This window comes from Schistocerca nitens, chromosome 4, assembly GCF_023898315.1.
Source record: "Schistocerca nitens isolate TAMUIC-IGC-003100 chromosome 4, iqSchNite1.1, whole genome shotgun sequence".
Classification (NCBI taxonomy): domain Eukaryota; kingdom Metazoa; phylum Arthropoda; class Insecta; order Orthoptera; family Acrididae; genus Schistocerca; species Schistocerca nitens.
Window position 1 is genome coordinate 906,092,438 of NC_064617.1, and position 24,787 is coordinate 906,117,224.

At 43.1% G+C, this 24,787-nt stretch overlaps 1 protein-coding gene across 1 annotated transcript in view; it reads left to right on the plus strand.

Moving 5' to 3' along the window:
* Positions 1-23,911, plus strand: part of LOC126253474 (tripeptidyl-peptidase 2) — a 310,223-nt gene extending 286,312 nt beyond the window's left edge. Inside the window, exons 21-23 of the mRNA XM_049954832.1 lie at positions 9,792-10,071; positions 22,943-23,138; positions 23,347-23,911. Coding sequence (XP_049810789.1) covers positions 9,792-10,071; positions 22,943-23,138; positions 23,347-23,556 — 686 coding nt within the window. The 3' untranslated portion in view covers positions 23,557-23,911. The remainder of the gene's footprint in view (positions 1-9,791; positions 10,072-22,942; positions 23,139-23,346) is intronic.
* The last annotated feature ends 876 nt before the right edge of the window (positions 23,912-24,787 follow it).

Below are 24,787 nucleotides of genomic sequence, written 5' to 3' on the forward strand. Positions count from 1 at the left end.
CTTGATACCTTGATATATGCACAAACAGTATATAAACTCCTGAATAATTACTCATGTACTCTTCATTTAGGCAAAGTTTAGTTTGCTTATCCTATGAATTCAGAAATATCATTGAGCTTGATGGTTAAGTCAAAATACGATCAAAGCATATGTCTCATTTTCATAACTTTGCTTCCAGCTCATAATCTAAGTATTCTCATTTGTTTTTCTGATTTACACTAGAGGATTTTTAAGAATCAGATCTTTCTTTCCTTTCGAAAGTATCAGCAAATCTTGTCATGTAATTGCATTACAAAATGGATGTCTTCACTTGTGATTAGATAAATTAGAAACATAGCACTCATAGTCGACAGTTTGTCATGAAATTTAGGATTAGCTCTGTGATAATATGCTGTCATCAAACAGCTCTGAAATTTAGGCATTTCATCAATAGAAAACTGCATTTGTCATGTAATATTACAGAGAAAGGTTTTGATTTTATTTTAAATTATGGTTTACCTCCAGCAGTGAACAGATCATACTCCAAAGTTCAAAATACCCTTTGGAACGGGTAACAATTCCATTGTTTCTTTTAAAAGTTCCATGAAAATTATGTTCTCTACATATGCAGTTGCTGTAACCACATGGCCATAGAACAAAGATTGTTTCATTGCAGATGCATGTTCGATGTACATCTACATCCATACTCTTCAAATCACAATGAAGTGCATGTACCAGTTATTATGGCTTCTTCTCATTCCAGTCATATATGGGGCACGAGAAGAATAACCGTTTAAATAGCTGTGTGAGCACTGTAATTAATCTGATCTTGTCCTCACAATCCCTACAGTCATAAAGTAAAACTGGTTTCCAAAATTTGTAAGCAGGCCTTCTCAGAACAGTTTATCTGTCTTAAAGAGTCTGTAGTTTCTTCAGCATCTTTGTGACACATGCCCATGGGTCAAAGAAGCCTGTGACCATTCCTGACTGTCCTCTGTATCTGTTCAGTATCCCTTGTTACTCTTATGTGGTACAGTTTCCACACACTTCAGCAGTATTGTCTGACGTCTCATACGAATGATTTTTAAGCAGTCTCCTTTGTACATAGATTGTGTTTATCTAATATTTTACATGCAACCCCAGATCACGTAAGAAACAGATTGACCGTCCTTACGGCGGAACAGGCAACCGTAAAAATAGTTTTCCCATCGGTCAACAGATGTCGCAGTCTATGCTACAATGCTAACTGACCTGTCCATGTCGCGGAATTGGCAACGCTGTATCTTCTGTGACGTGAATGACGCTGATTTGTGTTCGGCTAGAGCGTTGCGCGCGAAATGCATTCGTCACACAGCTGACTGTAGACCATGTTCGGCTATGGTTTTTCCCGAGTTTTCAATCGAAGAATGTAGATTAGCTCCTGTAATTCTACAAACCAGGTTTATTTCTACTATAGGGATACTTCTCACAATCATATGCGAAATTAAATAAATGAAAAATAACACACAAATATTTCTCGTGAGTTACTGTTTAAATGCAGACTGTACTGCAGTCGCATAGGTTTTACACTCGCCTTCCATGCCGTCTATTTCCTCTTTGTTATACAGCTCTTCTGATACGGATTATGTTGGTAAAAAAGATCTCCACGTGCAGGTTAACACTAGAAAGTTTTCAAAACCTCAACGTCTTTGAAATATAATCCGTTAATTTACTGACAAATATTGCACTGAGCAGTGGGTTTCGCGTCCTGACATAACAGACATAATTATTTATTTTGCATAAAGTATGTATAGGGATTAGGTGAGTTATAACTGAAGGATATTTTTCACATTGAGACTGTAAATAAGTTTAAGAAACAGATTTTGCTTCCTTTCTAAGTATTTCTGTAAGCGTTCTTAAGTATAACCACATTTTGCATTTGCTTACTGTTAGTTGTAAACGAATATAATTTCATGTACGCACTTAACAACGATATCTTCGAAAAAAATAAATATTGTGAAACTTTAAATGCTTTGATAATAAGTATAGATGTGTTACTGAGTCAAATGCTCTTTTGGAAATTGAGAAATACTGCTTTACCAGCATTGCACTATACAAGTTTGAAAATGTCTATCACAGTTAAGTCAGTTTCAATGAAATGAGGTCCAGTAATTATGTGTTTATGAGGTTGCTTTCAACGTGACGATTATAAATTACTGATTGAGGGTTATCAGAATAATTTATGCACTCAACCAGAGAACAGAGCATTACTTTAAGCAACAAACACAGCTTTCTGTTATAAAAAATATAATTTGGACATAGAAACTAATCCTGCAGAACCCCCCCCCTGCCCCCGCACCCCGCGTCCCGCCTTGCGGGTTCGGGGGTTACAATAGGTCCAGGGTTTTCCTGCCTGTCGTAAGAGGCAACTAAAATGAGTCTCATAAGTTTTGGCCTTTATGTGATGGTCCCCTGTAGGGTTTGACCTCTATTTTTCAAAATTTTCCCGAAGAGCGAGCCAATTGGGTAAAGGCACCTTACATGATGCATAGTGTCCATCATGTGCTGAGACCTCTCACATCCTTCATTGACGTGGATCTGCAGTTCCGCTCATTCTCCAGCTGTTGGGTGAGGTGTCACCCTCCTGTGTGCGTTTTCCTCCATCCTCTGTGCAGTATCGCTTTCTGCGCTGTCAACGATAATGGACTTCTTAGCTCATTTGTGCCTGATATCCAGCACGGTAGCCAGTCCATTGTGGTGGGGCTGCCATGTACCCTGTTGATTGTAGCCCCCTGACCACACAGAGATCACTTTGCTGATGCCTGCACCGTTAACTCCCCAAGTAGTAGATGCCCTTCACCCTGGGTCATCGGGACTCCCGGCAATGGCCATCCTGCCAGGTGGCCTTTGCTGCGGCTGGGTAGCGCCTGTGGGGAGGTCCCCTGGTCGAAGTGGGTGGTATCATGGCGGATGACATGCCATGAAGTGTAGTACATTATCCCTTCCCCCTTGGCCACACCATGGGAGGAACACCAGGCTAAGAATGACAGCAACACATATTCACCCCTGTACCTCATATGTACGAGAGTTGATGGGAATCTTTCTTGTCAATGAAACCTCAGTTTTTTTGTGGAGCATTTAGAGGACAAGTTTGGGGTGGTAGATGGCTTTTCCAAAATTCGGTCAGGGTCGGTCTTGATCAAAACAGCATCCTCTGCCCAGTCACAGGCATTACTCGCCTGTGAAAATCTGGGGGATGTTTCTGTTTCAAATATGTCCCATAAGAGCTTAAATATGGTCCAGGGTATCATATTTCACAGTGACCTTCTTTTGCAGTGCGACGATGAGCTGCGCACCAATTTAGAGCGGCGAGGTGTCCATTTCATCCAGTGCTTCCTCTGGGGTCCGAGGGATAAACAGGTTGCCAACGGTGCCTTCATCTTGGCCGCCGAGGGTGACACATTACCCGAGAAGCTCAAGTTGATGATCTACTGCTGTGACGTAAAGCCATATATCCCTCCCCCAATGTGGTGCTTTAAGTGCTGGATGTTCAGCCATATGTCTTCCCACTGTGCTTCCAGCATCACATGTCGTGATTGTGGACATCAATCACATCCCAATACTCCTTGTGCCTCACCTCCCATCTCAACTGCGGAGAGCACCATTCGCCTTGCTTGCCAGACTGCAGGGTTCTCCAGAAAGACAGAAAAATAATGGAATAAAAGACCCTGGATCGACTGGCCTACACTCAGGCTAAGAGAAAATAGGCTACATCCTGTGCATATGATGTCAACCTGCGCCACCGCCACAACAATGGTTCTGCCATCTCCCGTTCCACCGCATACTGTAGGCTCTAAGCTGTCAGACTCCACCTGCCCCATTGATGGTGGGGGTACTTCCCTCCCTGTTGCTCCTGCACAACCTACTTCAGGAGCAACAACCCCCCCCCCCCCCCCCCCCAACCATTGGGGACGTCAGTCCCCACTTCTCAGCCAGAGAAGTGTAAGTCTCCTTCGGCTCCTCTCGACAGGAAAGGATCCCTTGGGTCTCTCCCTTCCCATGTTCCTACCAGTGATTGAAGCAACCATAGGTAGCTGGTTGTAGGGCTTCACGGTCCTCCTCAGTCCCTGAGACTGAATCAGTGAAGCCCTCTCAGCCAGACAAACCTAAGGAGCAGCGAGAGAAACCTAAAGATAAAAAGACCCCCAAGAACCAAGGCACTGCAGTGGCACCCACACCACCACCTACAAGCTCTGTGTCTGAGGATGAGGTGGAGATTCTGGCGTCCGCTGGGGACCTAGACCTCGCTGGGCCCTCAGACACAATGGATGTCGATCGCACAGGTACTCTTTGGGTGGCAGCAGGGGACCCTGAGGCATAGATTGCCTCATTGAGTGTTTCATGTCTTCCCAGTCTCACGATCACATAATCCTCCTTCCCAGTCTCATGATCACATAATCCTCCAGTGGAATTGCAGCAGATTTTTCCACCAACTGGCTGAGCTGCGGCAACTGTTAAGCTTTACACCTGTTTTCTGCATTGCCCTTCAGGAATCCTGGTTCCCAGCAATGTGGACCCGTGCCCTCCGCAGCTATAAGGGATATTACAGGAACCGTAGTGACTATAATTGAGCATCAGGTGGAGTTTGCGCTTATGTCCTAAATTCAGTCTGTAGTGAAACTGTGCCACTTCAAATCCCTCTTGAAGCTGTGGCTGTCAGAATAAGGACGACGCAGAAAATAACTGTCTGCAATGTATATCTTCCTCCAGATGGTGCAGTGCCCCTGAATGTATTGGCTGCACTGATTGATGAACTCCCTAAACCTTTGCTACTTTTTGGAGATTGTAACGCGCATAACCCCTTGTGGGGTGGTGCCATGCTTACTGGCTGAGGTAGGGAGGTCGAAAATTTACTGTCTCAGTTTGGCAGTGTGGCACATGGCACACATTCGGCCATTGATCTCTCGGTTTACAGTCCTGGCCCTCTTCCATCTATCCACTGGAGAGTACCTGATGATCTGTGTGATAGTGACCACTTCCCCATCTTCCTGACACTCCCCGGAGTCATGCCCACTGACACGTACCCAGATGGGCGTTAAACAAGGCAGACAGAGAAGCCTTCACCTCTGCTGTCGCTGCTGAATCTCCCCCACATGCTGCCATCGATGTTGTTGTTTAGCAGGTCACACAACAATCGTTTCTGCGGAAAATGCGATCCCTCGTTCCTTAGGGTACCCTCAGCGAAAGAAAGTCCCTTGATGGTCGCCGGAAGTCGCTGAGGCAATTAAAGAGCGTTGGTTCCTCCCATAGATCCCCCTCCACATTCAGGAGAATGGCGTTCCGCAGGGCTCCATATTGGTTCTCTCTCTGTTTTTAGTGGCTATTAATGGTCTAGCAGGAGCTGTAGGGCTGTTGGTCTCACCTTCTCTGTATGCGAGTGACTTCTGCATTTCATACTGCTCTTCCAGTACTGGTGTTGCTGAACGGCGCCTACAGGGAGCCATTCACAAGGTGCAGACATGGGCTTTAGCCCATGGCTTCCAGTTTTCAGCCACAAAGTCATGTGTCGTGCATTTCTGTTAGCGTCGCACTGCTCATACAGAACCAAAACTTTCCCTTAATGATGATCCACTCACTGTAGTGGAGGCATATTGATTCTTAGCACTGGTTATCGACACCCAATTGACTTGGCTATCTCACCTTCGTCAACTTAAGTGAAAGTGCTGGCAGCACCTCAATACCGTCCACTGCCTGAGCAACACCAGCTGGGGTGCAGATCTCTCTACGCTGCTGCAGCTCTACAGACCCCTTGTTCAATCCTGCCTTGCTTATGGGAGTGTGGTTTATGGTTTGGCGGCACTCTCAGCATTGCGTTTACTCGACCCAGTGCACCACTGTGGCGTTCATCTAGTGTCGGGAGCTTTTAGAATGAGTCCGGTGACCAGTGTCCTGGTGGAGGCCAGAGTCCCTCCATTGAAGGTTAGGTGGCACAACTGCTCGCCAGTTACATTGCACACGTTCGTAGTTCTCCTGCATATCCAAATTATCATCTCCTTTTCCCAACCATGGCAGTTCATCTCCCGCATCGGCGGCCCAAATCACGGTTTACGACTGCATTTAGCGTCCGGTCCCTTCTGTCTGAACTGGAGTTCTTCCTGTTACCATCTCTCCTCAAGGTCCATTCATGTACACCTCCATGGTGTACACCTAGGCCACAGAACGTTTTGGACCTTTCGCATGGCCCTAAGGACACCATTAACCCTGCGGCTCTCCACTATCACCTCTTCTCGATTCTCGACATGTACTGGGGCCACAAAGTATTCTACACCGACGGCTCGATGGCCGATGGTCACGTAGTCTTTGCAGACACATTTGTGGAGGATATATTGAATAGCACTCCTTGCCAGATGGCTGCAGTGTTTTCTCTGCAGAGCTGGTGGCCATCTCTCGTGCTCTTGAGTACATCCGCACATGCCCTGGAGAGTCATTTCTCCTGTGTACTGACTCCTTGAGCAGCCTACAAGCTATCGACCAGTGCTACCGTCAGCATCCTTTGGTAGTGCCCATTCTGCAGTCCATCTGTGCCCTGGAATGGTCCTGCCATTAAGTGGTGTTTGTGTGGATTGCAGGACACGTCGGAATCCCAGGCAATGAACTTGTCGACAGGCTATGCGGAAACCGCTTCTGGAGATGGGCATCTCTGAAACTGACCTGCATTCTGACTTACGTCGCAGGGTTTTTCGGCTTTGGGAGACGGAATGGCATAACAGTATGCACAACAAACTGCATGTAATTAAGGAGACTACGAATATGTGGAAGTCTTCCATGCGGTCCTCTTGCAGGGAATTAGTGGTCCTCTGCCGGCTCCGCATTGGCCATGGTTACCTCCTCCATTGCGAGGACCCACCTCAGTGTCGCTTTGGCTCACTAATGATGGCCATCCACCTCTTGCTGGACTGCCCACTTTTAGCCGCTCTGCGGGAGACTTTCAACTTTCGCAACACCCTGCCTTTGGTGTTGGGCGACAATACCTTAACAGCAGCTTTAGTTTTATGTTTTATTCATGAGGGTGGGTTTTATCATTTGATCCAAGTTTTAGCGCATGTCATTTGTCCCTATGTGTCCTCCCCTGTAGTGCTTTTAGGATGGAGGTTTTAATGTGTTGCACAGTGGCTGGCTTCTCCTTTTTATACTCATGGTCAGCCAGCCATTGTAATCTGCTCTCTTGTTTTGATCTCTACTACATGTTTCTTGCATCTCTTTGTGGTTTTCTTGTCCGATTTTGTCCATTTTAGTGTTTGTTGGCCGTCTGTCATTCAGGTGGTTTTCTTCTTTCTTCCAGCTGTGTTTTGTACATCTCAATTATTTTACTCCCACCCTTGTGGGCTTATTTTAATTGGAACGAGGGGCTGATGACGTAGCAGTTTGGTCCTTCCCCCCCCCCCCCCCCCCTCCCCCCTTCTAAACCAACCAACCTGTAGAATTTCTATTGATAGAAGGACCAATATTTATAGAAATTAACTGTCAGAGAAATTGCATAATGTTTTGTGGTATGGAAAGCTACTGTTCTTAGGCAGACAAGCCAGTCATTCAGTATTAGTCCTGAAAACATAAATATACTTTCTACTGATATTATTGGTTTTTACATCATGAATGCTTATGTCACTCACATAGCTCAACAATACTTTGTTACGTTTGCACTTCAGCTGTCTGCTCATTGCCTTCTAATATAAAAAATCCTTGAGAGAGATACTATTGTAATGCCTTTGTAAATTGTAGTTTTTTGTGGTAATTTAATTTGTTTTAAAACATTTGGGACATTTTGAAACCCCACCTCAAATCATAAACAGGTACAGACATGCTGTCAAATAACATTGCTGTTCTTGCACTATCAAACCCCAGAAATAAGCACAGAACCCTTTGTTGTGAATACAACTTATACTGAGCGTGGTGGCACAGTGGTTTGCACATTGGACTTGCATTCGGGAGGACAACAGTTCAAACTTGCGTCCGGCCATCCTGATTAAGGTTTTCTGTGGCAAATGCCCAGCTGCAGTGTCATGAATTGCACAGTGTACACAGTACCCGATGCTGCCTAGTTCAAAATTAGATCATAAATACAGTTACACCACATTTTTTTGTATTTGTTTGTATATAGTTATCTTTTTTTCATTAATCATGTCTGTCAGCTCCATTATTTTACTTACACTGAACACTGACTGCTCTAAATGATGTAGCCGAAAGGTGCACATTTGCGTTTTACATGTTTTTACTTGCACTGTTCACAACCCCCCAATAATACACATTTAATATGGAACGTGCACTATCATTTAACTTTCGATAAGCCACATAAACAGTTTGCTGGTGAACATACCCATACTGCTACAATAGTTTACTGTTGTACATCAACAAGCAGTAAAAACCTATCCACAAAGTTCACAGATCTTGAAGAATAAAAAGGTACCTATGGAGCAGACACTGTTATTGTTTTTATACACTGCCTAATTGTGAACACTTATTCCACAGTTAAGTTGAAGCATTGTTGTTGTTCTAGCCAACACAAGTTTCTCGTCTGAAACTCAGCCGTGCACTGACTGTCTCAGGACCAAAAATCAGGCCCTTACACATCCTCACAAAAATAGATGCTGAAACTACGCATTGCTCAAAGTTAAATTTACAGAAATTACTATTAAAACTTAACTCATTAAATTAACTGAGTACATTGAAAAATTGGTTCTTTTTTAACAGTTTCTTCTACTGCAAGGGTTAGGCCGAATTATTTGTTTAAATGATGAAATATATATTCTGTAACTTACCAAACAAGAAAGCGCTGGTATGTTGATAGACACAATAAAACACGCGCGCGCACACACACACACACACACACACACACACACACACACACACACACACACACACACACAAATATTCAAGCTTTCGCAACCCATGGTTGCTTCGTCAGGAAAGAGGGAAGGAGAGGGAAAGACAAAAGGATGTGGGTTTTAAGGGAGAGGGTATTTCATCATTTCACACACACACACACACAGTACTCTTTTGATGAAACTGGAAATTACTTTGGGATTAATTAAGAGCTGGCTTTGCTAACATGTTTTCGAGAGTCAAATAAATACTTTAAGAATAGTATTAGTTGTTCCTCCAAATGTTTATAATTAGTACAGAATTTATATTTGTTTATATGTCAACAGTAGAATTTAAGTTACGAATCAATTACTGATTTCACCCTAGAGCAAAAGATACTAACTAGGCATAGTCGAAACAGATTAGAAAATCAGTTACATACCTAAAACTAAGCACAAAACTGAGGGCCAACCTTTCTCTTTTATGAAAATGCATATTATACTCACGTATGTTAATGGTAATTAGTTAAAAGTAACAAAACAAATTAAGGAGGCAGAAGGAAAAACAAGAAGGGAAATAAAAATATCCTAGCTTGCTTCGTCACACGTTACATAAAAGTTTTCTGGATGTGATATCGCATTGTATTGTAAATAGCTGTCACCGATGAAAGCAGTGTTTTGGCTGCAATTACAGTGGCCACCTTCTGGGTCTACTCAGTCTCTTGAGAGGTACACTGTTTTCTTTCAGTTCATCTAATTATCACAAGAACCAATAAAAGTTAAGAGCAGAGAAAGTGACTGTACATTGTACATTGTTTTTACATTTAATTTTACTGATTACCTGACCGACTGGTGGGCATAAAAATTTCTTGTATTTGCTTTTAGTTGGCATTATTGCAAGATCAGTTGAAAAGATAGAAATTTTATGTTGAAAATGATCCAATTTTCTGTAGCAGTTGTTACTTTCCTGTGCAGACCCTGGAGACAAAGCAAACAGCTTGTATGAAGAATTGAAATCATCATACCCAGATCATCTACCTGTGTACACAGCAATGCTCCAAGCACTGGACCCAGCAGAAAACAAAAAACAGCTGCCAAGTCTGGAATCCATAGAACAAACAGAGGAAGTTTCCAGATTAGCACATAAGGTTCTTGAGATATCTGATATCATCATTAGTAAAATTGATGACATTCAATTGCTTGCTTATTTTGGCGCAAAGAATGATAACCGTCCAGATGCAGCAAAAGTTAAAACGTAAGTACAATTCTGATAATGGTCTTCACTATCAATGATATGCAAAATGAAATTCTGATTGGTCATAGTTGGTAACATACCATTTCAATGTTATACAGGACCACTAGAATCAGACACATACATCATTATATCCATTTTCTTACAGTAAGAAATTTTTTATAAGTTTGTGGCTCACAAGTTTCTGAGTAAGTAGTAACTAGAAGTACTATTATGATTGAGACTGGAGAGGAGAATCTAGTTGGAAACCACTGAGGCCACATCAGCTAAAGTACGGCCTATGGCTTCTTGAATCTTTTGTTGGTATAAACAGAAGGGTAGGGAGTAGGTCTAAATATCAATACGCTGAATAAAATTAAGAAGTCAAACCAAAATTTGTGTTTTTAGCTGCACGTGATGCACCGAAGAAGTTGAAAATAAATTACATATGTGCACTTTGTAAGGCTCAATGTTTTGAGAGATTTCCCTTCAGTGGGGCATGCATATATTGTGATGATGTAATTTTGACAAAGAACAAACTTCACATTAAGTAAAATCCTCACAAATTTGCATCATGTTGTTGACAGGGTATACAGACAGTGTGTAATTAAGAATTTTTAACCTGTAATATGAGTGAATAAAGCTTAGAAAATGAAAATAAGTGTGCCATTTCATGTGTGTTAATGTTATGTGTGTGTGTGTGTGTGTGTGTGTGTGTGTGTGTGTGTGTGTGCGCGCGCGCACGTCCAGGGCCTCGCTGCAATGGAGCACTTCCTTTCACGCCGATCACCTGCCACCCTACCTAAAACATCTTTCCTCATTACCTTAGCCAGCTTCATCCTGACCCACAACTTCTTCACTTTTGAAGGCCAGATATACCAACAATTAAAGGGAACAGCCATGGGTACCAGGATGGCCCCTTCGTACACCAACCTATTCATGGGTCGCTTAGAGGAAGCCTTCTTGGTTACCCAGGCCTGCCAACCCAAAGTTTGGTACAGATTTATTGATGACATCTTCATGATCTGGACTCACAGTGAAGAAGAACTCCAGAATTTCCTCTCCAACCTCAACTCCTTTGGTTCCATCAGATTCACCTGGTCCTACTCCAAATCCCATGCCACTTTCCTTGATGTTGACCTCCACCTGTCCAATGGCCAGCTTCACACGTCCGTCCACATCAAACCCACCAACAAGCAACAGTACCTGCATTATGACAGCTGCCACCCATTCCACATCAAACGGTCCCTTCCCTACGCATTCTATGTTGGAATGACCAGCAACAAACTGTCCATTCGCATGAATGGACACAGGCAGACAGTGTTTTGAGGAAGAGGAGGTGGGTCCCGCTGTGACGGAGGACGGAACTCTTCCAGGCAGGGTTCAATTTGGATGGTGTCTTGGGGAGTTGGATCATTAGGAGTAGGATTAGGATCATTTTTCTTCGTGGCAAAGTGATATTTCCAGCAGAGAGTACGGGTGTAGGACAGTAAATCTTTGACGAGGGCTGTTTGGTTGAATCTGGGAGTGGGGCTGAAGGTGAGGCCTTTGGATAGGACAGAGGTTTCGGATTGGGAGAGAGGTTTGGAGGAAAGGTTAACTACTGAATTAGGCTGACCAATCCATCGTCATTCTTCCGGCGGACAAGGGTTCCACGACCGTGGTACTTGATCGTCGGGAGTATGTGGCTGAGGGACTGTGTCAGCTTTCAGACAACACCACATACAAAGTTTGCCAAGGTAACCCCATTCCCGATGTCCAGGCGGAGCTTCAAGGAATCCTCAGAACCTTAGGTCCCCTGCAAAACCTTTCACCTGACTCCATCAACCTCCTGACCCCACCGACACCCCGCACCCCAACCTTCTACCTTCTTCGTAAAATCCACAAACCCAATCATCCTGGCCTCCCCATTGTAGCTGGTTACCAAGCCCCCACAGAACGTAGATCAACACCTTCAACCCATTACATGCAGTCTCCCATCCTTCATCAAAGACACCAACCACTTCCTTGAATGCCTGGAATCCTTACCCAATCTGTTACCCCCGGAAACCATCCTTGTAACCATTGATGCCACTTCCTTATACACAAATATTCCGCACGTCCAGGGCCTCGCTGCGATGGAGCATTTCCTTTCACGCCGATCACCTGCCACCCTACCTAAAACCTCTTTCCTCATTACCTTAGCCAGCTTCATCCTGACCCACAACTTCTTCACTTTTGAAGGCCAGACATACCAACAATTAAAGGGAACAGCCATGGGTACCAGGATGGCCCCCTCGTACGCCAACCTATTCATGGGTCGCTTAGAGGAAGCCTTCTTGGTTACCCAGGTCTGCCAACCCAAAGTTTGGTACAGATTTATTGATGACATCTTCATGATCTGGACTCACAGTGAAGAAGAACTCCAGAATTTCCTCTCCAACCTCAACTCCTTTGGTTCCATCAGATTCACCTGGTCCTACTCCAAATCCCATGCCACTTTCCTTGACGTTGACCTCCACCTGTCCAATGGCCAACTTCACACGTCCGTCCACATCAAACCCACCAACAAGCAACAGTACCTCCATTATGACAGCTGCCACCCATTCCACATCAAACGGTCCCTTCCCTACAGCCTAAGTCTTCGTGGCAAACGAATCTGCTCCAGTCCGGAATCCCTGAAACATTACACCAACAACCTGACAACAGCTTTCGCATCCCACAACTACCCTCCCGGCCTGGTACAGAAGCAAATAACCAGAGCCACTTCCTCATCCCCTCAAACCCAGAATCCCCCACAGAAGAACCACAAAAGTGCCCCACTTGTGACAGGATACTTTCCGGGACTGGACCAGACTCTGAATGTGGCTCTCCAGCAGGGGTACGACTTCCTCAAATCCTGCCCCGAAATGAGATCCATCCTTCATGAAATCCTCCCCACTCCGCCAAGAGTGTCTTTCCGCCGTCCACCTAACCTTCGTAACCTGTTAGTTCATCCCTATGAAATCTCCAAACCACCTTCCCTACCCTCTGGCTCCTATCCTTGTAACCGCCCCCGGTGCAAAACCTGTCCCATGCACCCTCCCACCACCACCTACTCCAGTCCTGTAACCCGGAAGGTGTACACGATCAAAGGCAGAGCCACGTGTGAAAGCACCCACGTGATTTACCAATTGACCTGCCTACACTGTGATGCATTCTATGTGGGAATGACCAGCAACAAACTGTCCATTCGCATGAATGGACACAGGCAGACAGTGTTTGTTGGTAATGAGGATCACCCTGTGGCTAAACATGCCTTGGTGCACAGCCAGCACATCTTGGCACAGTGTTACACCGTCCGGGTTATCTGGATACTTCCCACCAACACCAACCTATCCGAACTCCGGAGATGGGAACTTGCCCTTCAGTATATCCTCTCTTCTCGTTATCCGCCAGGCCTCAATCTCCGCTAATTTCGAGTTGCCGCCACTCGCACCTCACCTGTCATTCAACAACATCTTTGCCTCTGTACTTTCGCCTCGACTGACATCTCTGCCCAAACTCTTTGCCTTTACAAATGTCTGCTTGTGTCTGTGTATATGCGGATGGATATGTGTGTGTGTGCGAGTGTATACCCGTCCTTTTTTCCCCCTAAGGTAAGTCTTTCCACTCCCGGGATTGGAATGACTCCTTACCCTCTCCCTTAAAACCCACTTCCTTTCATCTTTCCCTCTCCTTCCCTCTTTCCTGACGAAGCAACCGTTTGTTGCGAAAGCTAGAATTTTGTGTGTATGTTTGTGTTTGTTTGTGTGTCTATCGACCTGCCAGTGCTTTTGTTTGGTAAGTCTCATCACTTTCTTTCTTTTTAGATATATTTTTTCCACGTGGAATGTTTCCCTCTGTTATATATATATAAAGAAGGATGATGAGACTTACCAAACAAAAGTGCTGGCAGGTCGATAGACACACAAACAAACACAAATATACACACAAAATTCAAGCTTTCGCAACAAACTGTTGCCTCATCAGGAAAGAGGGAAGGAGAGGGAAAGACGAAAGGATGTGGGTTTTAAGGGAGAGGGTAAGGAGTCATTCCAATCCCGGGAGCGGAAAGACTTACCTTAGGGGGAAAAAAGGACAGGTATACACTCGCACACATACACACACATATCCATCCACAGGTATACACTCGCGCGCGCACACACACACATATCCATCCACACATACAGACACAAGCAGATGTCTGCAGATGTCTGCAGATGTCTGCTTGTGTCTGTATGTGTGGATGGATATGTGTGTGTGTGCGAGTGTATACCTGTCCTTTTTTCCCCCTAAGGTAAGTCTTTCCGCTCCCGGGATTGGAATGACTCCTTATCCTCTCCCTTAAAACCCACATCCTTTCGTCTTTCCCTCTCCTTCCCCTCTTTCCTGATGAGGCAACAGTTTGTTGCGAAAGCTTGAATTTTGTGTGTATATTTGTGTTTGTTTGTGTGTCTATCGACCTGCCAGCGCTTTTGTTTGGTAAGTCTCATCATCTTTCTTTTTAGATATATTTTTCCACGTGGAATGTTTCCCTCTGTCGTCTTATTTCCTCCTTCTGTTTTTGCCAGGTATGTGTGGATGGATATGTGTGTGTGCGAGTGTATACCTGTCCTTTTTTCCCCCTAAGGTAAGTCTTTCCGCTCCCGGGATTGGAATGACTCCTTACCCTCTCCCTTAAAACCCACATCCTTTCGTCTTTCCCTCTCCTTCCCTCTTTCCTGATGAGGCAACAGTTTGTTGCGAAAGCTTGAATTTTGTGTGTATATTTGTGTTTGTTTGTGTGTCTATCGACCTGCCAGCGCTTTTGTTTGGTAAGTCTCATCATCTTTCTTTTTAGATATATTTTTTCCACGTGGAATGTTTCCCTCTGTTATTTGGAGTGGATAAATGCAATGAGAATAAAATGACATTACTTCCCCAATGTTCAGAAATGAACTTCCGGTGGTGTGATCAGATAGTGTAATGGTTAGGGCAAATGTTGTTTGTGAAAAAAGGAAATCCGGGTTAGAGTCACAGGCAGGCGCCAAGTTTTGTTAATCATCACATATTCATTGCGGACCTGTTGTGGAATGGAAAACTACCTACATTTGTTTGGAACTGATAAGGCGTAACGGTGACAATAACATCTTGAGTCCTGCCTCAAGTTGGGCTCATGGAAACAGACAAATGCTATCGACTAGTATTGTAAGATATTATCACAAGCTCTGAAACTATCTGGAAATAATGAGAATTGTGTATGATTAAAAATGTGACTGCACTGACACTTTCAATACAAGTGCAAGACTTTCTGTTGTGCATAATTCAAGCTCCATCATATCTCTCTTCTAGTTTCATTATATTATTTACAACAGCTGTTATAAAATCAGTTCCATTTTCATAGTGGTTACATTACATGGAGCTTCTAATCAAGCCACTTTTGAAAATAGATAGGTAACCACTTTTGAAAATAGAGAAGTTCCCACTTTTAGGAATATAAGATGCCAGAGTGTAGAAATGCCTGGGTCAGTAAACGAGCATATCCATTTGTCAGAAGAGTGTGATTCAGAACTTCTCCCTGTATGTGACGACCCATGCTGGAACAAAAATTGTACCCCCCTCCCAGGAGCTCACATCTCTTTTTGTGACAATATGCTTGGCCACCGTGGGGCCTATACTATCCTTTCCCCCCCCCCCCCCCCCCCCTCTACCTTTCCATTGGATGGTCTTTTTGGTGCTGATAGTGAGTGCACTTGGTTTGTAATTTTTGGACAGTCCAGATGTGGAAAGGCTGCTCTGGACGCCATGAAGACCACAGTCAGTACTAATGATGCATGTCACCTTAGACAGGAAGAGATTCACTCTGTTTCCAGACAGCTAGCTGAAGCAGTAAAGACAATTGGTCTTGTTTGTGAGATGAAGTTGGAGCTCACCACCTGTAGCATCTGCAACAAAACTGACAGTGGTACTTTGGTACAGAGCCAAGTGGATGGTCGGGATCGAAGTCTCATACGGTTCAGCAACCATATAGGTTGCATATTACTTGACTTGTGCCATAGGATGATGTGGATTTCTACTGCTGAAAATTTGGTCTGCATGGGGTCTGCTAAACAGTCAGCTTTCACCTGCAGTCAACACCTTATTGCTATCTTCTTTGATTTGCAAAAGGCTTAAGACACCACATGAGGTCCCCTCATCCTCATTACCCTACATGAATGGCGTGCCATGGTCCACTCCCGATTATTGTCCAGAATTTCTTGTCACACCATACTTCCCGATCCAAGTTGTTGCTTCCCATGGTACTCCACGTACACAAGGGAATGGGATCCTGCAGAGCTCTGTATTGAGGGTGACCCTTTTTCTGGTAGTTATGAATCGTCTAGCTGAAGTTATGTGATCTACAGTGTCGTCTATTCCATATGCTAATGATTTTTGTGTGGCTGCTGGTTTTCATGCATCATGTTCTTCTGTCGCTGTCATTTGATCCATCCACACCCAGAACTCTACCTTGATGACCAACTGCTCAATATGGTGGAGTCTTATCATTTGGGACTGGTCTTTGATGCCTCGTTTATGTGGCATCCCCATCTTTGCCAACTTACACAAACATGCTGGTTGCACCTTAATACTCTTCACTGTCTCCATAACCCCAGCTGGGGGACAGACTGCTCCACACTTTTGTGGTTTTACAAAGCTCTGATCCTGTTCCATCTTCATTATGGGAGTCTGGCATTATGGCGCAGCATCGTCTTCAGCATTGCAAATGCTGCATCCGATGCACCATTGTGAGGTCAGACTTGAGACATGTTCTTTTCGTGCCAGCCCTGCAAACAGCCTACTCGTCGAGGTTGGGACCCTCCACTACACACCAGGCACTAACAACTGCTGTCCAACTATGTGATATATGTTTGCCCTTTCTCCAGGAAGAGAGATCCACATCCCACAGCAGCAGCCTGGGAGACGAGTCATGATTGCAGTTTGCATACAGTCTCTCTGTTCTGAACAAACCCCCCCCCCCTCCCCAAATGATGGCGCGCGCTCCAACACACACTCTCTCTCTCTCTCTCTCTCTCTCTCTCTCTCTCTCTCTCTCTCTCTCTCTCTCTCTCTCTGTCACCTCTTGTCGGGGAACAATCGCACATGCCCACATAGTGTGTACCTTGTGCTTGGATCTGTCTCAACCGATCCTTTGAGCTGAAAGACTCTAATGATGCCTTGATTTTTTGCCAACTATTCCTGACTATCCTTGATGCATCTTCAGGTTCAAAATTGGTAGACTTTGATGGCTCTACACTTGATGAACGAACTGGTTTTGCCTACAAACATGCAAGATACAGTGAACTTCCCTCTCTGCTGGACAGATGCAGTGTGTTCACTTCAGAATCAGTGGCGATCTCTTGAGCCCTTTGTCATATTTGTTCTTGCACCAACAAGACGTTTTAATCAGCAGTGATTCCCTGAGCAGTCTTCAGGTTATTGACCAGTGCTACCCTCAACATCCACTGCATGTGACTGTCCAGAATCTCTTTTCTGACCTCCATCGTGCTGGATGCTCAGTCTTCTTTTTCTGGACTACAGCTTGAAACGTAATAAACTGATGGACCAGTGACCTCGTAGTTTGGTCCCTTTTAACCCAGTCAATCAATCCATCCATTGCAATGTTTCCTAGGTACCTCCATGACACTTTTGCTGAGTAATGCAATACATTAGCTGGACAGTAGGTTTCTACCCCCCTCCCCCGGCACCTCCCTTCAAATTAGTGTCCATCTATACCAGGGCTTAACAACTGGCCGGTTTTGAGCGCGAGTACTCGCGTCTGCTCAGGCACGTGCTCGCGAGCAGGTGCAAGGTCGCTGAACAGGGAGGGCGGGGAGGGAGGGGAAATGTGCGCACACGTTTGAATAGGGCCGCAGCTTGCCTATTGAAATCACGCCGACTGTGTAACGTTTAAAGTACTAAGACAGCTCTAACAGTCACTTTGCTGGTTAAGAATCATGTCAAGTCGCCATTGTGTAACCCCAACCATGCTTTCGCAGTTGGGAGGAATTGTATCTGTTTACAGAAAAAGATGGTGTTGCAAAATGTTTAGTATGTCACAAAATGCAGAACTCTTTAGGAAATTTAATTTGCAGCGACATTATATGTCGTACCATGCGAAAGACTACGGAAGTGGAAAATGTGATGGACCAGATCGTGCACAGGAAGTTATTAAACTTAAAAGAAAGCTATCTGAAGAAGATCTGGACGACGAAGAAAGATCAACTGAGGCAGCTCTCAGAGTGAGTTACAAAATTGCTTTCCTTTTAGCAAAATCCCTGCGCCCCTTCACTGATGGCGATTTAATAAAAGAATGTTTGGTAGTTGCAGCGGAACATTTGTGTCCATCTCAAGTTGAACAGTTTCGGATTGTGCCATTATCTAACATGACCATTATGCGTTGCATACAGGACATGTCAGACGACGTCCAGAGCCAGCTTGCAAATATCTGTAAAGATTTTATGGCTTATTCTCTAGCTCTGGACGAAAGTGTTGATATCACTGGAACAGCGCAACTTGCCATATTTATTAGAGGTATTAAAAGAGATCTTCATGTGAGGGAGGAGCTCCTCGATGTAGTAGCCATGAAGAACACTACAACCGGAGGTATTTTAAGTAGTATTGAAGAAAGTGTTGAAAATATAGAATTGTCGTGGAATTCTTTAGTTTCAGTGTCTACAGACGGTGCACCAGTGATGACAGGGAAAAAATCAGGTTTCGTTGCGCTGTTGAAGGAGAAAATGCAGAAACTGACCGTTCCGAATGAAATATGGGGCGTTTACTGTGTGATCCACCAGGAAAACTTATGTGCAAAGAGTATCACTCTAAAAAATGTGATGAGTGTTGTTGTTCGTACAACCAATTATAGAAGGAAGCATGGGCTACAACACAGGCAATTTAAAAGCTTTCTTGAGGATGTAGAAAGTCAGTGTGGTAGCCTGCCTTATTACAGCGAGGTCCGCTGGCTTAGTCGTGGCGAATTATTAAATCGATTTTTTTGCCTATTAGACGAGATAAATATGTTCATGGAAATAAATAACATGTGTGTTCCTGAATTGAAAGAGCCTTCATGGAAATGTGATCTCGCATTCTTAGCAGATTTAACTAGCCATCTGAATGCTTTGAACATTTCACTACAAGGTAAAGATCTGCTAATTACTCACTTCATAGATAGAGTACGAGCTTTTAAAATGAAATTGACACTTTGGGTGAGTCAGCTGGAAACAGGAAATCTAGCTCATTTTCCTAAATTATCATCCATGCAAGATGTTCACAAAGACTGTGAACGTTATTCACATAGTTTAGTTGCCCTTAAGGAAGAATTTGATCAACGCTTTCAAGATCTGACAGCACTAGACAGTGATTTTGATCTGTTCTCTCCTTATTCAGCGAATATTGAAGAGATTCGTCCTGAGCTGCAACTAGAAATTATTGACCTGCAGTGTGAAAGAGAATACAGAGACAAATTTCAGAACAAGAAAAACATTTTGGAATTCTACAGACACTTCCCTCAGGATACATTTCCTCGTTTGCACAAACTGGCGGCTACAATAATATCAATGTTGGTTCCACGTATGTTTGTGAACAACTGTTCTCTGCAATGAAATGTAACAAGACGCGCCTGAGAAACGCATTGTCTGATCGAAATTTAAACTGCACGCTGCGCCTACGATGCACAAGAACAATTACTCTGAACATAGACGCAATTATAAAGGGCAAAAAGTACAAGATAACAGAGAATCCCACACTTCAGTGACACCTTTTATTGTTTAATAGTTCACAAATTAATACGAATGTAGTGGCATACACTAAGCTAATATATGTGGCAAGTGTACATTCTCCTTTATTTGTTTCATTTGTCGCAGTAATAATTCGTGAGTGATATCCCTGCAGGAGGCCACGGATTTACATTGACTGACGGCAGCTGTTGTGTGCACCACGTGACTCTCCCCACTCTCCGCTCTGGTCCGGTAGTGGGGGTAGCGTGCTCGCGCTGCTCCGTGCTCGCGCCTTGCTGCTCACAGCTTGCTCCGCGAGCACGTACGTTGTGAAGCCCTGATCTATACCATGTATCCCTTTTATCACTGACTTTCTTTCGTAAACTAGAAACTTTTTACATTCAGGAAAAAAATTCATACAATATTCTTTGTCTGCTTGACAAGTGTACCTCAAATAGATTAGCCATGATCATAGTCACAGTTCATAGCTGGCCCTGATAACTTGAACTTCTTTTGTTCTATGACTTTTTCTTGCATTGGCATGGCCTTGGTCTTCCATGGAGGCCAGCAAACTCCGAGGTGGGGGGTCCATGGCACAGGAAAAACATCAAGAACAGTAAGTGTGGCCAAACGCGAGCCGCCGCCAGCATCGCTACACACAATAGCAGTACCATCTCCATTGCTTTTTGGTTAACGTGCACATACAGCGAAAATCCATGGTCAGCACACTTGCCCAACTTCCAAATTGCATTAAATAATCAAATTTTATTTTGCAGTCCATGATTATCATTCGTCGATCCTAAATACATTGTGCAACACATGACTTTAATGAAGTAGTATGTCAACTGTACCACTCATCTATCCATCCAAAAATTGTAGTGGACCTCTTATGACTGAAATGTTTAGTTGTCATATCCTTCTTTCAAGTGGCAGTGACTAAATTTCCATAAGCTACATCATGCAGTCTGTGCAAAACCATCACACTTTTAGCAGGAGACAGAATGTTGAAATACAGGATGATTATAATTAAACTTTCAAACCACTGTAGAAATAACACCACTGGTCAGAATGATGTCAAATTGCAACAAAATATTATCGGAGAAGATGGAAAATGTATAGCAGAAGAAAAATAAATAGTTACAAAATGTAGCAATAGATGGCGCTGTAAGCATTATAATTTAATAGTGATCAACTACAAATGACAAATGAATCATACAACAATGCCTAAGGTGTATGTTTGACATTAAACAAACTGTACTACTCAGTGTGCATGGGTGTACAGGTGGGATACTGTTAGTTACATAAGCCCATCAACCATGGCAAGGTCATATGGCAAAAATCGGTTTTTAATTGTCCTGAGGCCAAACACCATATAAAAAGCATTAGTCAAAATCAAATCGGATTATTAATTTCCATGTGACTGGCGCAAAACGTGTTCAGTACGCTGTCCACCATTTTCTGCAACAAGTTGAAATCGAGAAACAGCACGTTCCACAACTGATCGAAGTGTTTCCGGGGTCACGTTCAGAATGTGTTGTGCAATGCGTGCCTTCAATGCAGCAGAGAGTGCAATCGGAACACTGAACACATCATCTTTCAGATAGCCTCACAGCCAGAAGTCACATGGATTAAGATCAGGTGGTCGGGCCAGCCAGGCTGTAGGGAAATGGCAGCTGATAATTCTAGCATTTCCGAAATGGTGCTTCAGCAGATGCTTAACTGGATTTGCAATGTGCAGAGATGTGCCATCTTGCATAAAAATGATCTCGTCTATGCTATTTGCGAGCTGGAATGACTTGATTGTGCAAAATACACTTGTAGCACTTACTACTGAAGGTACAGGTAACAGGACCATAAGCACCAGTCTCTTTGAAAAAATATGGCCCAATGATAAATGATGCTGTAAACCTGCAACACACAGTGACCTTTTCAGGATGAAGTGGCATTGGTTGATTTGTGTGTGGATTTTCCATTGCGCATATTTGACAATTGTGTATTGACGTATCCTGTCAGATGGAAGTGGGATTCATCTGCCCACAAAATCTTCCACAGCCAATCATTGTCCACTTCCATTCAAGCAAGAAATTCTAAAGCAAAGGTTTCTTGCTGGCAGGTCAACAGGAAGCAACTCGTGCACGTGAGTAATTTTGAGTGGACAGCAAAGAAGGATGGTTTGTAGGATTTTACACACCGTGCTGGTGGGTACGTCCAATGTTCGGGCAATTCTCCATGCACTACATGTTTGCACACCACCACTTGCCGCCTCCTGCATTGCTGTGGCCACTGCTTCCACTGACGTCGAATCAATTTGTTTCCTCCCTCTACCAGGTTGCACAACAAAAGAACCCGTCTTTTCAAATTTCTGAATCATTTTCTCCAGACCCATGGCTGTCATCAGACCAATGCCTTTTTTCCAAACCCTTCAGTGTCCAGAACTTCTGCAGAGCGATGTGTGCACAGTCATCATTCTTGTAATACAGCTTTACAGGCATAGCACGATCCTGCATTGAGACAGTCATGGTGAATGTCGCAGATGTGAAAGGAGGAAAAGCCATGTAGCCGGCATGTTTATACCAACTTCAATGGGTCATGCGCATGACAGGTGTTTTAATTTACGTATTCTGACACACACAGCGCCATCTAGTGATCAATTTTCACACTATTTTTTTCCGTCTGCCATACATTTCCCCCCTTCTCTTATAATAATCCATTGCAACTTTGTCATTCTGACCAGTGGTGTTATTTCTATAATAGTTTGAAAGTTTAACTGTCTATTTAAGTGGGCTTGTTGCTGTAAGAGATAGGCACTATAATATTCATAGTCATGTGAAAATCACATGAAGTATTGAACCACATTCCTGCCATGTATAAGGAGGTAACCCTTTGTTTATACTAAAAGTGAACAAAGCGTAATCGTAATATTCTTATTTTGTGCAGTTGCTTCAAAATAAGCACAATGTTTAAAATAATCTCCTTCTAATCATAACCTCTGTTGAAAAAATTCATATAGTGTGCCTCAAAATCAAGACTAATAGTCTTGTTTGGTCGAATTTATGAGCTGTTGTTTAGTCAAGAACTGTATTGGTATTCACAAAAAAAAGATTGCAGTAACTGTTAGTGCAGGAGATTTGTCATTGGAGTCTGGGTTTGTAATGTTTCAGTGCAATGGAGCGCCAGAAGCAAGCACTAATTGAAAGCTTGTACCGCCGAGGTGTTGCTTATTGTCGCCTTTATCGAATTTTGGAGCATGATAGCAAGAACAAAGAGGAATGTAAGGAAGAACTGAGTAAACTTATAAATAATGTGGACGAGGCATGGCATTCCCTTCTTAAGTTTACTGACGCAACAGACAGTAAAGTAAGTGTGTTTGCTAACAGTTTAATTTGAGTATTTTAAGGTAAATTTGTAGATGGAGTAGAATCTTGGCCATTTTTGAGATAGATAAAACAACTTACCAACAGTTTTTCACAATCGCTGATAGCTCATTTCACACCATAAAATAATTTTGTTCAGGTTAATTACTAGTGGAAAAATTTAGAACTTAATTATATGGCCTCTTTTTCAGGTAATTTACTTTTCAATGTGGCATTCATTTGTCCACCAACACTATGGAAGAGTTATGAAGTTGTTACTAAAATTGACTGAAGAGAAGCCAACTCGTGAACTGGATGAACGTATAGTGGATTTTGCCCGCCTTCTTGGCTGGGATCATGTAGTGCAACTCTTGCAGTCATCACTGCCAGTACGGCACCCACCTTCATACCGTCCATTCTGATGACTTGGCATTTGTAGCTGTGCAACTCTGGTTAACCTCAAAGCTGACTAGAAATAATTTTGAAATTTTTATCTAATCGGTGCATCTCTTCACATGGTGTGGATTGTATTTAGTTAGGTGTCTCTTCTTCTGACAGCTAATCAGTACAAACTAAAACTCTTCTTGTCCAGATCATTAATTTGAACTGGGCATGTGTGGTAGACTGCAACAAAAGTTATGCCAATTAAGAAGGGACAAAATGAACCTGTTACTCTGTTGTGAAAAGAGACTGTGATATTATGTTATTTTTCATATTCTTTTTAAATGCTTAACCATAAGTATTTCTTTTCCAAGACAATACAGTGTGGAAAATGCATACTGAATTTTTTTTTAAACAAATTGTTTCTTCTCATCCTACAAGTGGACCTGTCATAAAATGATCCATGGTATTATTAATTTACAGTGCCCAAATTTGTTGCTTCTTATTAATCACTGAATAGTGGACACACTTTTTTAGTCTCATTTTTTTGTGTGGTGCTACCATTGAATTACATATTAAGCCAGGAAAAGCAAGCAAATTCTTAAAGAAGAAACAAAGTCCATTAGTTTTATATATGGACTTTTATAGTAGTGGCAATCAATTTTGTTGTATACTTTTTATTTTGACTAGAATTTGCTAATTATAAAGGTGAAATATTAATAAATCAATAGGTGAGAAATAAATATAACTGCTCTTATTAGTTGCAGATGTCGTAGAGAAAAGTGTTGTTTTGTGTGTTCCTTATAATTTGTAGCCCTTGCAAAAAACTGTATGGATAGTTTTGAGATATTACAAATAAGATTGCAAAAAATTGATAGATCTGAGTTTCTAATATGAAAACTTATACATATATCTGATAATGTGCTATGACTTAGATGTGAATAATGAAAGTAGTAAGGATAAAAAACAACCACTTGGTTCAGGTGTTGAGACACTGATAGACGCATAAACAGCAGTGAGAATGTTGCCTTTTGGATGAATCCAGAAGGACTTTAAGCCTAACCTAGACTTGAACACCAACCTTAATTGTGTAGATACTGCTGTTCAAGACTAGAAAGTAGTTTTGTTAAGAGATGTTGCGGCTGTGTGGTTACATTCGTCCATTACCTGCATCTACCTGTGAAGTCATTGCAGCAGATCACCAGTAGGAAAGTCGAGCAGAAACCTACTGTACTGCAACTCGCACCAGGCCGCATACAATGTAACTATTCT